This window comes from Talpa europaea, assembly GCF_964194135.1.
Source record: "Talpa europaea genome assembly, chromosome: 12".
Taxonomy (NCBI): Eukaryota; Metazoa; Chordata; class Mammalia; order Eulipotyphla; family Talpidae; genus Talpa; species Talpa europaea.
This window is the reverse complement of record NC_140079.1, coordinates 35,634,249-35,651,392: the sequence shown is the minus strand read 5'-3', so window position 1 is coordinate 35,651,392 and position 17,144 is coordinate 35,634,249. Positions and strand designations below refer to the sequence as shown.

The window sequence follows — 17,144 nt, the reverse complement described above, 5'->3', positions numbered from 1 at the left end:
TCTGATGCATCCTGACCTAATCATTAGATAAATGTATGAGTATCCGGCAGGGGCTGTCCTCATCTGACTGAGGTTGTGCAAGAGAGGGGGAAAGCCCAGAGCCCTCCCTTGGAGGAGGAGGAGGAAGTCACAAGTAGAAATTGAAAAATGATTGTACCAAGAGCGAATGAAACCAAAGTTTTGTTCATGAGAAGAAACCAAAATGTGCAGTTACAATATTATCCTATATAAAAGTTTGTTCCTATAGTTCATAGTTCTCTACTTATTTATTCCCATGTGTTTTTAAATAATGCTTTTTTTAATAAGTGACTTTCTAAAAAGTGATGCTAAGAGCATGAAACCTAAAAGCTGTACAGATGCAGGAAAATTTGAAGCTTTAAGATACCACCATTTCTGAATATTTCTTTTTATTGATTATATTGTGACCATGATTTCCCATCTCATTCCAGAAGATACTGCCAGCATGAAGCAATACAGGATCCTGGAACACTCCTGGCCAGAGTAATGTGTTCCAACTGAAAGTCTCTCCTTTCTTTGCGGCTTTTGCTATTGGTGAACTCTAAAATTTAACAAATATTTTCTCCTAGTACATTATAAATATAGTGTTTGCAGATAAAATGGAAAATACAATAGGATTCTTCTCTTATATCTGAAAGTAAAATTAGCATGAACATGAATTCTTAAATTTTAAGGCAATTAATATGGTACAGCTTGCTGGCCTACAGGAACTCCTATTAGCCTGGTAGCGCATCAGAAAGAAGTAAGAGAATCAGGAATGTACATAAAAATTTTGGTACCTGAGTCTTAACTGTTAGGTAATGAAATGATCAGGAAAACCCTTAAATGGATACAAAAGCTAATGATTGACCTGGGAGAAGGCAGAGTCCTCTCACCTGAATTCAAGTGGTTAGCTCTCTCACTAAGTAGCATCAGCCAGCACAGAGTATACATAGAGATGCAAGTTTGTTAAGATAAGCAAATACCTTTGATGACTGCCCACCCCATTCAGTGCACATGATGTTCTAAACTCTCACAAGTATATTCACATCAAAGGCCTGGCCAGGTGTTTTCATATTCTACTGACCAGCACACCCCACTTCCTGGCCTCCTGGCCCACAATCATGTTGGTGTCCTTGGGTCACTCTGGAGGGTACATGTGCAAGCAGAGCTGAGGGAGCCACTGGACACATTCCAGAATGTCTGCCATGATTCTGTAGCCGGCTAGGATATTTCAGTTTAGTTCAATGTTTGTGCTGATTAGTGGGGTTATTAAAGCTTTGAAGTTCCCACTATTTCAGTTCTGATTACCATATGCTGAATTATTTCTGACTTAAAAATGATCCAATTTTCCCCACCTCCATTCAAAAGTAAGAGAAAGCATTAAGGGGCCTCCCTGGTGGTGCAAGGAGGTGAGTTTCTGCTCTAGGTAGCCATCCACAACTACCACAGCAAGAGTTCAATCCCCAGTGAGGGAGGTGACCCACATGGCGCAGCAGACCTCTCCTGTCTTGCCTGCTGCTCCCCTCAGCAGTGTATTTCAGTCAATCTGCCTGTTCTGCTCCCCGCTCTGTCTCTGGTGAATCTTCTCACCCCCTTACCTATGGCCTGTATCCCAGGTCTTGTGTGCATAAATAAATAAACCTTAAAAAAAAAAGATAGATGGAGAGAAAACAATAAACCTGAAAAAGGACCAATGTAAATGTTCATGAGAAACAGCCTAGGCCACAATTTTGAAAATGTATTAGATTAGCATGAGTATCTTCTGGTGGGTATATTCCTTTTCATAGGGAAGGGGCTTTTTGGAAAGCTTATTTGACATGCTGAGGTTACCATTTACTCATTATTGCTTATTGTCTGTTACCTTTCGTTCATTATTGCTTATTATTATGATAAACTAATTTTATGGGCCCGAGAATATTTAAGTCTAGTCTTTTTAAGTCTAATTCAATCTGAGTCAGAAATTTTGGAAGATTTTAATTTATTGGTCACTTTCTAGGTGTCCTCCAATCATATTTCATAAGCCACAGAAATGAGTAAGTTTTGGAAAGTTCTTAATACGGGAAGCTGAAAGCCAATTATGATTACTGATATTTATTGCATACAATTTTTAATTTTTTTTTTTTTGTTTATACAATAGCTGGGTACAGGCCAGAGGCACAGGAGGGTGAGAGGATTCACCAGAGACAGAGTGCGGAGCAGAACAGGCAGATGGACTGAAAATAGTGCTGAGGGGAGCAACGGGCAAGACACGAGGGGCCTGCCATGCCATGTGGGAATCTCCCTGGCTGGCCGGGAATCAAACCAGCACTGCAGAGGCTGCAACAGCTTCACAGCACTGTGCTCAATGAACCCACTGGCCACCGGGGAGGTCCTGCGTCTATGTTTTTCATTTATCCATTCTGTGTTATTTGCCTGCAGTTGCCTTGGACTTTGCTAAGAGCTGTTATGTTCAGATAAAGCATATGGTTATGCTCTGTATTAAGAAACCTAATAGAGTACATTCCCTCTAGATAGAAAGGGGGTAAAAAAATATGGAATAAATGTGCTGTTGGGAATTAGTGATTTTACTGTTGTGACATCAGGTGTAAATGCAGAATAGGCACTAGAGGTAACTGGAGTCAGAGAATTCTGGCTGAGATCTAAAATCGAGGGAGTTAGCAGAGTATACCTGCCATTATGTACTTAGCCTTACAAAGTCTGGAAGAAGTTATAGGAATTGCCCTATTTCTCAAATGCTGAAACTGATGCCTGGGAACTTTTTTTAAAAAAAAATTTGTTTATTTATACAAGAGCTGGAGTACAGGCCAGAGGCATGGGAGGGTCAGAGAATTCACTAGAGACAGAGCAGAGAGCAGAACAGGCAGACAGACCAAAGACACTGCCGAGAGTAGCAGCGGGTGAGGCAGGAGAGGTCTGCTGCGCCAGGGGTTTCTCCCTGGCCGGCTGGGAATTGAACCGGTGCTGCAGAGGCTGTGGACAGCTTAGCAGGGTGGTGCTCAACCGCTGTGCCACCAGGGAGGCCCTGCCTGGGGAACTTAAGAATGAAGTCACATACATCCAAGTGATAGAGGCTGGGTTCAACTTCAGGAATCCCTTACTACCAAGTCTTTTCAGTTAGGTCTTCCTGTGTAACCTAAAAGAGAAGGCCTCAGTTTCTTAGCTTCTTGAACATTGGATCTCATCCCATTAAAAGGATAATGAAAGGTTTAGTAAAAATGGTCATTTGTAATAGAAGGAAGGGGGTTTATAAAGGACACCAGAGGGGCTATGGAGCTAAATGATACCAGGATATTTGAGAACATCATTGTGTTACCTTCTGTCCAGATGGAATTGTTGGCACATCGGATGATTTGTAGGAAGTCATTCTCTCCTCTGGGGTTGGTCTTGTATATTAAGTACAACTTGACCAAATTTCTGTCTGCAGGATTGGCCTCTACTAATTTCCTCCATGCATCTTTCTTTTTCTGAACATCTGTATTCTATGAATGATTGAATTTGCCCACATATTCATAACCCTCCAATAGATCTTTGAATTTTTTGGTTCCTGTGAGAAGTAAAATTATTACTTCACCTGTGGACACAACTTAGAGAGAATTTTGCTGTCGTAAGAGAACCCCCTGGAATGTGGAAGACCCAATACTTGCTAAATACTCAAATTATACACCAGTGGTTCCTCAGCTGAAGTAATAACTTCATATAACAAGTCTATTAATATTTGCATTATATAGAAATGTAAATAGACAGGTGAAGTAATTGACCCAAATTTTGTGTATAGTATACAGTGGGTATAGTAAGTAAGTAAGTAGGGGAAGGGATTCAAATTCAGGGGTTCAGAATCCAGACCCTCCCATCCCATCTTAAATCATCTGACATTATTACATGTTACTTTATGAAGAGTCATTAACAGAATAAAAGTGTTTCAGGGACTGAGATAAGACTTGGGCAGATTCATAGCCTCACTTATCTGATTGTGGGGGCAATGTTTATGGCCCTGATGACTAATTTGGACACAAAAAGAAGCAGAGAAGATTTCAGAATGCATTTGGAAACTCCCAGATTTGTCTCTGACACAAACAACTTGCATTATTTGTGTTTACCCTCACTTTCATTCCAGAAGCTGAAATGAAGGAATTAACGTTTCCTGACTCAGACATACCTGGAGCCCCGGCTCTCCCTCAGAAGCGGTAAAGGCAGGGCCTTCTGCTCGCATGCTACTGGTGCAGGAAAAGGGGAGAAAACTTAACAAGGAGGCATCACCAAACCAGAATCTGACTCACACAGGAGCTGGGGGTAGAAGGGATTCCCAGAGCCATGGACCCAGCTATTGGCACTGACAATCCTGATGCTCCAATGTTTAGGTCAGGAGACCCAGACCCAAGCACTGCTCAGACTTCTGTAGAGGGTGTCAGGAGCTCAGAGAGGCTGTGAGGGTGTGGAGATTGAGGGCCAATGTAGAATCACAAGTCCTTTTCAATTCTGCATAGTTACTCAAATTCAACAAATGCAAACCACCCCACAGAGATGAGCCCTTCCCCACTTAGAGAAGAGGATAAAACCTGAAGCTGTCCCCTCCACAGGGCAGTCTTCCTGCTCACTCCTGTCTACAAGTGTCCTTTTTCCTTCTCTCCTTTTTCATAATAAACCTCCCCTTTAGGATAACTAATGTCTATGAAACCTGAAGAAATTCATCTACGACATTCACCAATGCCGCTCAGCGGGGAGTTCTGGTGAAATTTTCCCAGAGTTAAGCCAAGGAGTCCACTCTCCAAACCCACAAATGTAAAAACAAACAAACAAACAAAAAAACAAAAAAAAAAACCCAGCAACTTCCTATCACCTCACCTCCCCTTTCCTTATTTCTGTCTATCCCAGACCTAACACCCAAGTCCTTGAACCCAGAGCAGATAGGAACCCCTACCCACGGGTTACAGATAACATTTTTGGTGCTTCCTGCTGGCAGAAACGCAGCACTTCAAAATGAAAGTTACTAGAACTTCCCTTACTTCAAGGGTGGAGCATCTAGTCCAGTGTAGAAAACTGGTTAGAAAACTGCTGACTCAATTTCAGGTACCCCCATGTACAGGAAATGGACTGTTCTGTACTGTGTGGTGAAACTTTTCTTCCTTTGTGAAATGCAAGTGGAAATGACAATCCATGCTCCAGTACTTTAGCACCTCGGCCTCCTTTCACTTGGTAGTGCCCTCACAACCCTCTCTCCGTCCTTCACTTGAGTGTTTCTACTTCTGCTTGCCTAAAAATGCAAATCAGGAGCAGTGAACACTGACAGGTGTTTTCAGTTCCAGACAAGGAGATGAGAATCACCCACATAGCTTGTTTCTGTACGAACTGAGTTTTGGTGGGATGATGCTTCCCCTTCTTGTCCCCTGACATTCAGTGTCATCTCATCCTGTCATCAGATAAGTTCTGGAGACACCTTAAGGCCATTCACCTACTGCTTTTCTTTCACTGCCTCACCCCACCTTAATATTTAATTTTCACTGAGGGGGACAGTTCCCTGTATTGATATCCAGTGAGCAGTGACTGATCATAGATGCAGTCTCAGGTGATAGTAGAATGAGTGCACGATTGTCCATGTCAGTGGACAAAAAATAAAAGAGACCTGTGACAGGTTCTCGTCTTTAAGGTTTCACAAAGACAGGGATTCACCTTCACTTTTACTGGGTTATGATTAGAAAGGGTTCTTGAGCCTGTTTCTCCCAGTGCTTTCTTTTCTAATGGTGCTGAGTGCTGGGTGTCTGGGTACAACTAGTTAATATTAACAACTAAGCCCCCATTATTTACCCAGCAGGCAGGTTTGGGATACATAAGAGAATGAATAAGGATGCCTTGGCAGAGAAGCACAGGCCAGACAGTCTCCTGTCTCAAGGGCCAGAGCCTGAGACCAGACATTCCCACAGAAAACTGGTGCAAACTGGAGCCCCAAGTCAGAAAGCCTGTGTAAACAGCATAAAAGAGAGCCTCAAATCCTCCCTAGTGCGCAGATTTCTCCTTTCTCACCAGCTTCTTTTATCAGTGTGTTTCAATCAATCCACCTGTTCTTTTCCTCACTCTCTCTCTTATGAATTCTTTCACCCTGATACCTCTGGCCTCACCCTGGTCTTCTCCCCACAACTCTGGGTTTCCCCCAAACTCAGCAGCACTGATGCACACAGGGACCTGATCTTCATGCAACATGCCCTGCCGTTCACAGGCGTCATGTGCTAATCGTTTCATGTTTGCTGACTGTGCTGTCCTGCCAAAAAGGCAGTAACAAATAGTTGCCTGGGATAAATAAAAATTATTTTGTTTCCCTGAAATGTTCTAGGAAGGATAGAAACACATCATTTCTGTCATATGGACTCTGGGATTTTGGATAAATCACTCAGCACATTATTGGCATCTTCTCTACTGAATCCAAATCCTTAGAAGTCAGGTGCCTGCTACAATTGGCATCTGAATCCCTGAAGCAGAGAGCCCTGAAAAAAGTTTCTTGAAAGGAAGGTGGTGTTGTCAGCCAGTTGAGCATTTATGGATAGAGACTAAGGACAACAAATCCATTGCCAATTCAACTCCACTCCTCACTTCCTAGACTAGTAAAGGAAAACCATGACAACCATGCATTTTTATTTCCTATTTATTGAAGCTTTGAAAAAAACTTCTCGTGCAGACACATTTCCAAAAGCAGGAACAGCACGACAGAACTCCTGACTCCCTAGAGGAAAAGGAAATGAAGCAAACAAAAATGAAATTGTGCACTAGAACAGTGAATGCTGTGAAATCACTGTCCATGGGGAGATGCACACTCCCTGAAAGGAAGGCATATCATCCCATGTCTACATGGTGCTCAGGTGAGGGGAAGGGGAGGAACACCTGACACTCACTGTCATCATCTCACAGCCGCCTCTCACTCCACGTCAGCTGACCCGGGTGGGTCCCAGAGCTCTGGAGAACTGGAGGCAGGCACCATGTGCTGGCAGCCTCCTCTAGTGTCCCTGCTCATTACTCAGGGACCTGGACACCTGGCACAGGTGAGACTCAGCGCTCCCCTCCCAACCTCACCACCCACCACGCACCTCTGTCCATAGACACTGCTATGACTTACTCATTTAGTGTCCTGGAAAGAGGTAGAAACGTCTTGTCAAAGTCACTCTTTCGGCGGTGGGCATCTGTGCCCTACTTGCTGGCTGCTCAAATGAGAATCGAACCTAGATGGGAAAGATAAGCTGTAGATTTTTTTTTTTCCTTGAGTGGAAGAATCTTCAGCTCAGCTAGAAAGACTATACAGAGTATACAGAAGAGTAAATAATGAAAGCCAAAGGGCCATACGGCTGTTAAAATCATAGCGATGTGCATGTGAAAATATGGACTGAACTCCAGACTTCCAAATTCCTCTGCTGGACAGGACTGCTGTGGACACTGGCAAATTAGAGTCTACTTGCTTATTGATTCAGGGCAGGAGGGAAGTTAAAATAATGTTTTTTGGTTTTTTTAAAGGGTTGTTTATCAGATCATTATAGGTTGGATGTGTTTCTGGTTTGCCATCTTACCAAAGGGCATTTTTAGAGCTGCTCCCTATGTTTGTAGTTGCAATAGCCAAACATCCAGAGAAGTAGAAGAATCCAGATGCCTACCTTTCGAAAAATTTCCTCCAGATCATGGCACCAGGCGTATTCTTGAAAATGTTCGATGAGTCTCATAATAAAAAGAGAGCCATGGATGGGAGATCTCCAGGATACATTATCTGTGAATGAAGCATTTTGCAAATCTCATGTGAGCCTCTTGCCTGGCCATAGAGCTGGAGGCACTAGGGTTTCCACTCTAGCTGAGCAGACTGCTCATATTATGCTATGACTTGCTTTTTCTGTACACTACATACCTGCCATTTTTAATGAATATATCTAAGTGATTGCATTTGTAATGCTAGGCAACAATTTTATTTTTCTGAAACCTAACATTTTTTTTTTTTTAGAGTTAAGATTGGTTTACACCATTTTACTAAAAGTTATAGGATCACACTTCTTCACGTGTATGTCACCACAACACATCCACACCAAGGTACAAACAGTTTTCCACCACAGGTCAACGGGCCCCCTCCACACAATATTAAGTCCATGTGAAGGGTGCTTTATGTAATGCAGACATTAAGATGGATAGTCTCTGAGTTCAAGGAGGTATCCATATAGCAGAGAGGGAGAGAAGGAAGAACGGCGAAAGGGATTTGACCTGGCCTTGGGGAAGAAATATCTGATTCTGGATCCCTACAGTGCTACTTCCTGACTCTGATATAAGTTAATTTATACATACAGAATGCAATGTTCTCTAATACGAGAGTAGGTGAATAATTTCTGCAGCAAAGACATAAATGAAGATTAGCTATTACATTCCATGTGTCTAAGAAAATAGAAGATAGGTAATACCCAACTATACAGAGTAATTGACATGTTTTCAGCTTACATTCTTTATAAGAAATTTAGTTAAAATCAAATACTATTAATCACAGGCATTTAGACACAATGTTAACTAAATGTGAAAATGGCACCAAGAGTCAAAAAATGCAAACTTAGAATATGTTTAAAAAAGAAAGGTGGTGGGCCTCCCCCAGTGGCACAGCAGTTGAGTGCTGGGCTGCAAAGCTGCCCACAGCCTCTGCAGCGCTGGTTCGATCCCCGGCCACTGGTGAGGGTCCCACATGGCACGCAGATCTCTCCTGCCATGCCCACTGCTCCCCTCAGCAGTATATTTCATCAGTCTGCCTGTTCTGCTCCCTGCTCTGGCTCTGGTGAATTCTCTCACCCTCCTGTGCTTCTGACTATACCCAGCGCTTATATAAATAAATAAATAAATCTTTAAAAAAAAAAAGAAGAAAAAGAAAGGTGGCATTCCACTGGAAGACAAATCAGTCTTAACGAAGAGTAATATTAAAGAATATGACATTATATGAAATAGTAAAAACACAGAAGTCATGAAATCTTTTAAAATTATGCAAAGAAATAAGAAAAATGTGACATCAACCATTGTGCATTTAAGTATGCCTACATGTTTTAACCTAACTTTTCAGCCAGTAATCAGGGTCATTAAATAGATAATGTTAATAGATTGAAATTCTCCTTGAAACTGCAGAGTAAGACACAGGCAGATATCTCTCAAGTTCTTTTACATTTAAAAGACATAGATGTTTATTTTTCTTCAGGGAAGCACTATTGTGTAGCTGAGATTAACTTGGAGAATATGGTTTGCTATCAGAAACTGAAAATAACAAAGATCTTACATTGATGATGCTCACAGAGTTGTCCTGTGTAGACGAAGATTACCTGGTGTGGAAGAGCAGAAAGCAATAAAATCTTTCTCTACATGGGCTTTCTTAATAGCATCATCCTCAAAGTCTTCAAGAGACAGTGAACAGATTTCCTCAGAAGGTCCTGCTGAATCTTTTACCCAGGCCACTCCTTGTCCCTCTGGAAAGAAGATGCATATTCTTGTTACTACCAGCCACCAAGGGAACTACTTTCTCCATGACACCTCTATCCAGTCAAATTTATTGATTTATCTGTCACTCTTTTCCAACCATATGCACTTAGGCATATTTCAGAAAATTTCTTGTTAACAACTCTTGTCTTTCTCCATCCTCAAATGAGTCCCAACAATGCCCTAAAATATGAGTCTTAATAATTAACATGGTACTGTTTAGTTGAAAATGTAACAAGTATTTAAAAACAAGTCATAATTCACAGAAATTTGGGGGCAGTAGGTGTTATTTGATGTTGAGGAACAGACCCAAAGAAACTGAAAAATATTGGATGCATGAAATAAGGTCAAAACATGGCTATCTTGTATTCTAAGACATATCAGCACTCACCACCACGGCACGCCTGGATGATGATCACCTTGGGCTTATTCATCAAATTTGGACATTGATTAGCGTTTAAGGCTCGAAAGACGGTGTTGAGATCTAATACATCTGGGGATTCTTGAGAGCATTTTGTCCCACAAATGCCTTCCCGAACACCATGAGACATGAACACCACGAAAGTGCTGTCTGAGGTCCGGTGCTCTGGGCGAGCAGCAAAAGTCAACAACTCTGTCTTCATGTTCTGGAAGAGAGCAGATCACTGGTCTCCCATGTGACCCCTCGTCATGGCACTGTGGGCATCCAGTAGGGAGACACTTCAGGAATTCCTATCTCATTTCATATCAACGGAATGCAAAATAAAATTTAAACTTAAATTTGGATAAAGTGCAGAAAAGGGTTATTGGCTGCTATTCAGGGATTTTGAGTAGAGAGAAATGGACATTACTGAATGTTTTACCAGACTCTTGTCAAAACCCCGCATGCTTAAAAGAATGATGGTAGCAGAAGCCTCCTCCAAGGGAAAACTTCCATTTGAGACTATCAGAATATATATACTTATGAGGCTAAATGAGGATTTCTCAGATTCTTTAGACATAGGAAGGGTATGGCTCTGTCCCTACATTAGGATAGACCATACCGAAGCAGTGAGATTTTCTTTCACATCCACACTGTACCCCAGACTTTCCAGCAGTCTCTTCATGCCTTTGATGTCAACGTCAGCTCCATTTCTCTTGGAAAGATGGTCAAACTCTGTGTTGCAGATGATGAGGGCAAGACGTGTGCGGACTGACCTTTCCTTTATTGGATATATCTGTAGGAGATGCAGGGGGGATGAATAGTCTTGTTCTCTTTAATTCAGCCTTAATCTTGTGGGTTCAGAGCTCCTAACCCCTTAGTCCTACCCAGACACCACATCCCATGAACCAGAGATAAACACAGGGATGATGAGCGAGTCCTGCCCTAGGGCTGGGGATGGAGAGTATAAGCCCAATGACAGCCGCACACATGATGTAATGAGTTTTGACAGGACTGTGAGATGAAGAAACTTTGAACTAGAATGACTGAAATTTAAAACTAGTCCCCACTTACTGGTTAGTCTAAAGTATTTTATAATTGATGCCTTACTTTCATGATGTCTAACATGGGTTATTTTGGTCAGTAAAGGGGGTTATTAATTGCAACAGGCTTAAAATAGAATCTGACTTAGAGTTAGAATTCAATAGATGACATTGTAATTGTTCCCATTATTTTCTCAGATAATTGATCAGGCTGGGAACTCTTTACTAATCCTGGGAATCTACAAGATAGAAGCCCTTTGTCTAAGGTAAAAGTCAAATTTTTTTTCAGAGCCTCTCAAGGTCACTGGCATAAGCAAGCAATACAGCAATTGAGAGTCCTTTCAAGATCTTTCACCCAGATCCTTGTGTCCACAGCACAGCACCTCTGCTTCCTTGTCTTTCATCATCTTTTCGGCGATTTCACGGGGGCAAAGCTTGAGGCTTTCTCCTGGACCTGAGGGTGTGAGTGTAGCTGGATAGTCTTGCATTACCTGCAGAGCTGCAAGAGACAAGAAAATTTCTGAACAGTAGAATTCCTGAGGATTCCTCTTGGTGCTCACACAGCATACCTGTGTCTGCAGCCGCAGAGGAGGGAATGCATCCTCAGAAGGACAGCTCTGGGCTGGACATTAACACTTTGACTGAGTCACTGCTAATGGAACAGTCTCACTCCAGAAGAGATTTTCATTGGTGTGATACAAGGACCTACCTTCATCTCATAGAATCAACATTTTTACACAAAGTTTAGATTAAAAATAGAAAGGTTTTTTCTTCCAAGGTTATACCTGATAAAATTTCTCAGAAAAAATATAATTTTATTGATTATATTTGATATATATCTTTTCATATAAATATATTTCAAATGATTAAAATCTAGAATAAAATTTAATGGAGGTAGGTATTAATTACTATTGTAATATTTTCAAAAGATATGTGTTTATTTTTTAAGTATATGATTAGGGATATGAGAGAGCAAGGAATGACAGTGATAATCAAGGTTCTCACTCATTGCACAGATACGTAAGGAAGAGTCCCCACAGTAGGGTGCATGAGAACAGACAAGTCAACATTCTCCAACAATGTGATGGATTCATTAAAGAAATTAATGTAATTTCCATCTGTTCCAAGATAGAAAAGTTTTCTTCATATTTGGAGATTCCTTCAAAAAGCTCAACTATCCTAACAAGAATATCATATTCAATCTTGAAGAACATTAAAGAAAATATATATTCAAATATGTAAACCAAGGCACCGTGAAGTATGTTGACTATGGAGAAAGTAAGAGATAATTAGAATGGAGATATTTGGAAAAAAACTATAGAAATCTTCATCATATAGAAGAAACTATGTTTCTTCATACAGGAGTCTGAAGAACAATAGAAAAAATATGAAAGGCAATGTTTAGATTTTAATAGAACTAATTTTCTCTTAGTAAGAAAATAGACATTTAACTATATAGTCAGTGTCCTGTACCATGAAATAGTAAATAAGACATGGGTGGGACAACCTCTAGATTCATAAGAGTAATTTCTGAATTTGATAAAATACTAGCATTTCTGAACTCCTAATTTTTTTTCCGTAGAGAAGGTCTTTTTTATTTTGAGAAAAGAATGACTACACAATGAAATTATTCCAGTGCCACTGATGAAATACTCTCCCAGGATTACTACAATACTGATTATTTGGTAAGCAAGAATATAGACTAACACAAAAGTGAAATTTGCTTAGTAAGGAATCTAGAGCATGTCATGTGTTTAGATTCAATAAAATTAAGACCACCATATTCAGAAAATTCTCTGAGACAGTTAATGATCTGCCTTGTCACCTGTGACCTAGGCTTTTCCTGTGCCACCTCCAATATCGTGTGGGATGAAAATTTTTATGTTTAAAATTTTGTGGCAGAAACATGCCAGAATTTTCACAAGGCACTTTCTCCACTGGGAGTTGGTTGTTTCAGTGAGTGGGTTCCAGACATTGGAATATAAGCTGAAACCTGGTATGAAACATCCCAACCAATCTAGCAAACTCTCTCACAAATGACCTCCCATATTCCCCCCAATGCAGTTCATTGCACAGATAGGACCATAGTAATTTTGGGATCAGATGTTACAGATATCAGAGTCACGGGATGGAAGAGTCTAAGTATCTGAATTAGCACTTGGAGAAGATCTGTGGGCTGATGAAGAATGACCGTTTTTGGAATTTTCATGAATGAGAACTAAGTTTCTACCCTATCTGAGTAATTATAAATGCTTGACCTTGCTACAGCATTTCTTATCATCTGTGTGTAGTGTCATTCTCATGCCTAAGTTTTTGTCTAGTTTGAAAGTCATGGGGGCGATTCTTAATTTATTCATAATTCATGTAGTCATAAAAGTTCAACAAAATTAGGAAACTTGTTAATTATTCCTTTTTTTTTTGGTAATTAAAGAGCAGGTTTATTAGAGAAAGGGACAGAAGAGTAAAAGACACAAGTGGGCAGGAAGAGCTGCCCTGAAAGGGAGAGGTTTGCTGAGAGAGGCCTGCATGGTCGCAGGTGGGCAGCCTTGAAGAGAGCGGCCTCCACTGAGGGAGGTCAGTGAGGAGAAGTCCTGGCGTGTACAGGTCACAGACAGGCAGGAGGCTGCTGCCCTGCGGAGGGAGAGAGTTGGTGCAAGGAAGCACCTGCATAGTCATAGGTGGGCAGAATGACTGCTTGTTAATTATTCTTAAGGAATTCTATAGAGCATAGCCTATAACATTGTTTTGCAAAGTTTTTCTAATGTCCTAGCAAAAAATAGTAATTTGAATAAAATTTTTCAGTGAAATAGTTTCTTAACAAATGTTGGTCTATGAATTAGAGGTAGTCATACCTAGGAATATTCAGACCTGTTTAATTTCCCCAGAAACTTTTAAAGTCCAGGGGGACTAAAAGGTGATTTTGTAAAAAAAAAAAAAAAAAAAATACAGTGAAGGTATGAGTGACAATCATAGGACCCTGTGTAGATAGGGGTTGTGAAATACAGCAGAAGTGAGTGTGGAGTGACCTTCTGGGTATTTGAGAGAGAGAAAGCAAAAACGTAGCCACTGCTTGAATGTCAGTTAATCGAGAGAAGTGTCTAAGGTCAGCTCTGGTTTGACACCTGCTTGACGGTGTGTCACTAACCAAAATAGGGGGAGAGGAAGAGAAGCAAGTGGGCAAAAGATGGCTAGTCCAGCTCTAGCAATGTATGAAGGAATCAGACGGAGACGATAGTGAACCTGTTCAGTGGGCGCCAGCTTACAAGTTCTTAGTGAGGGTTCGGGAAAGAGTCAGACTGTGTTAGAAAATCTGAGAGCAAAGCTGTAGGAATGTCTTTTGCCAAATCAGAAATAGATTGAGAGAAGGCGTGGAATCAGTCATAAAGAATTATTCACAGACCCTCTCCCCTCTCCCACAAATATAATCAATACAAATCTGGCACGCCCGGGGCCCTTTCTGAAGAACAGAGTCCAGCAAAACTCGAGCCTTATCCATGACGGTAGCATTTTCAGCCATTGTAATTAAATATCAGGAAAGATGTGAAACAAAAAATATTCATGTTTTGCAATTGGCATCACCTGGGTAAGTAGAAACCTGTGCTTGGGGTCCTTGTATATTTTGAGAATTTCCGGATTGTGGACCTGAGGAAAGATGGACATTGAAAGAGGCACTTAGCATCTGAAGAAACTTGACCAGTCTGTTAAATCCTCCCTGTTAAAAATACCGCCCACTTCAACAAATGAATGGCCACATAGTCAGGACAAGAATTGAACTTTAATCAAAAGAAAGGCCAAAGGCACTTAGGCAAAAGGCACAGGACACAGAGGAAAACAGAGGGGGTCATATAATAGGTCTGTGATGGAGAGATGCTGACCTGAGCCAGAGCTTTGGATGTGTCTGTGAACTACATTGACGGATGAAGATATCAAATGATGGGCACTGTGGTGCCAAGAAGGGCACAGGACAGATTTTCTATGATTGGAGCAGATGGGTAAAGGAGAGTCCTGGAGCCCTAAGTGGGTTTTTCAGGGTTTCATTGGGATTTTATCAGGTACATGGCAGGAATGGGCAATGGAGGGGTCAGGAGGCTGGCAGACCTCCCAGCCCCCAGCAAGTCTTCACTCTTTCCTCTTTCCAGGCTCTAGGCAGTTCACTCTGGTTTTTTGTTTTTTTTTTTTTTCTTTGCCTCTGCTTCACTTGGCTAATATAAATACTGCAGCCATGGCCCACAGAAATAAACACCACCACTGAATATAACAATGTAACAAAATGCAAATGCCCGAATTCTGGCATGCAATCCTAATAGTCGAGGGCAGAAAAGCCTGAAAATCATTTACCCTACAGGCACAAAGACACAGGCCTAGGTGAATATCAGTCCCCCACCTTACCTGAGGAGAGCCCCAGGGTCCCTGCCAGGTGGGAGTCATCTTCACAAATAAAATCAATGCAAATCTGGCACGCCCCGGGCCCTTTCCGAAGGACAGAGTCCATCAAAGCTCGAGCCTTATCCATGACGGTTGCATTTTCAACTTTTATTTTCTCCATCTCTTCCTGGTTCAGCACTCTTTTCTCTAGAAGTTCATCCAGCAAGCCGTTGATGGTACCTGAGCCCACTGAACGGACAAACTGTTTCCTCTTCTCCCGGAGGACCTGGTCTGTTTAAAGCCCGAGAATATAAGTCATGAAAACATCCTCCATTCCCTCTCAGCAACAGGAAATAGCTCCTCCAGACTTACTCAACAGAATGTCCCTCTCTACACAGCTCAGTAATCCTGATTCTGGCCGTGTGTGGGGAGGGGGGGTATTCCTTATTACCCGCGTGTGCTCACCAAGAGCTTGCCGTCTGAGACGTGCATCTCCATAGACCACCTGACAGCAGGCACCATACTAACATGCCCATGTTTATTGATCTCTGATAATGAACCCAGAGAGACCATTGCCTCTGGGGACAACAGTCGCAGACCCCTGTCCTCTCTGATTGTGCCCCCTCCATGCACTGAAGTTTATGCTACTGTAGAATTCAGGGGAGGCAGCACCTCTCTGGCCCTGTGTTTCCTTTTTAAAGTCTGATAGTCTTCCGGGCCTGGCCTGTCTCTTTGCCGGCCCTCTGCCATCTCGTCCCACTCCCTCTGTTCTGCTCAAAGAGACATTCACAGAATCAACTTAATGACTTTCAAAAAATCCTGCCCCTTCCCCAACTATTTATTTTCCAACATATGTCCTTGGTGGTAAAACTCACCCGCCATGGCTTTTCGTTGTCAAGCTTGGTGTGCCAATGTGAAACTGAAAGCAGTTTCCACCTTCCTTTTCAGCAGGGTGTGTGAGTGTTGAGAAACACCTACCGCTGTTACATATGCATGTCCTTTTTTTTTCCCCCCTCAAAGGCTTAATTAGGTCTCTTAAAGTTGGGGTGTATCAGTTTGTGTATCCTTGGGAAATTTCCTCACCAGCAATTGGATCAAGTGTGGGTAGAAAGTGAATGGGCACAAGAATAAGAAACACTTTGAAAATATGTGTACAATTAAAGAATAATGAGTCTCCCATTCGTTAGGAAGTGTCCCTGGACAATAACTCATCCTTTGTTTGCTTAGTGCATTCAGCCTCCTACAAGAAACCACCACAGCCAGGATGGCTGTTGAGCAAGATAAATTCTGTTTCTCACAGTTTTGAATACCTGGATTCCAGTAATGCTGAAGTGAGGGGATTCCAGTAATGCTGAAGTGAGCCCTTTTAGGGGTACAGCCTGCTGATTTCTCACTGTGTCTTCACACAGTTGACAGGACATGAGATCTCCCCAGAGACTCTTTTGGCACAAATAATTGTCATGTGGATTTTGCCCTCATCATCTACTCACATACCAAATGCGCAGCCCCTAGTAGCGCCTTGGGCATTAGGTTTTCAACAGGAGTGTTTGGAAAGTGAGACATAGACATTTGATCCCAAAAGCACTGGGAGAACAGAACTGCCTAGTCCTGTGTCCCATTCCCTGGTTCTGAACTGTAATCTAGGAGCTCTGAGTCCCTGCAAAGCGGTTCTGCTTTTAGGAACATATGAAATCTTTTCTCATCTAAAATTCTTCCTTTTCAGATGGCTGTTTTGAATGGGACGCCCTTAGAGACTGAAGCTTAGGCTCTTGGCTCACAATGTTGGACTTAGCACTTAAATCACCCATTCTTGGGCAAGGTATTGAACTTTTCATGCTTTGGTTCCCCCTATGTAAGAAATAATTTCATTA

General features: G+C 41.7%; 1 protein-coding gene across 1 annotated transcript; it reads right to left on the bottom strand.

Annotated features, from left to right (window-relative positions):
• Positions 1-6,681: 6,681 nt before the first annotated feature.
• On the bottom strand, positions 6,682-16,155 carry CASP1 (caspase 1; the record flags this gene model as incomplete). The annotated part of the gene is made up of 9 exons (XM_084249947.1): positions 6,682-6,712; positions 7,103-7,205; positions 7,632-7,741; positions 9,312-9,455; positions 9,857-10,091; positions 10,488-10,661; positions 11,292-11,407; positions 15,298-15,564; positions 16,149-16,155. 8 exons carry the CDS (start codon positions 16,153-16,155, stop codon positions 7,107-7,109), a joined length of 1,152 nt encoding a protein of 383 aa, XP_084106073.1. The 3' UTR covers positions 6,682-6,712; positions 7,103-7,106.
• Between the last annotated feature and the right edge of the window lie 989 nt (positions 16,156-17,144).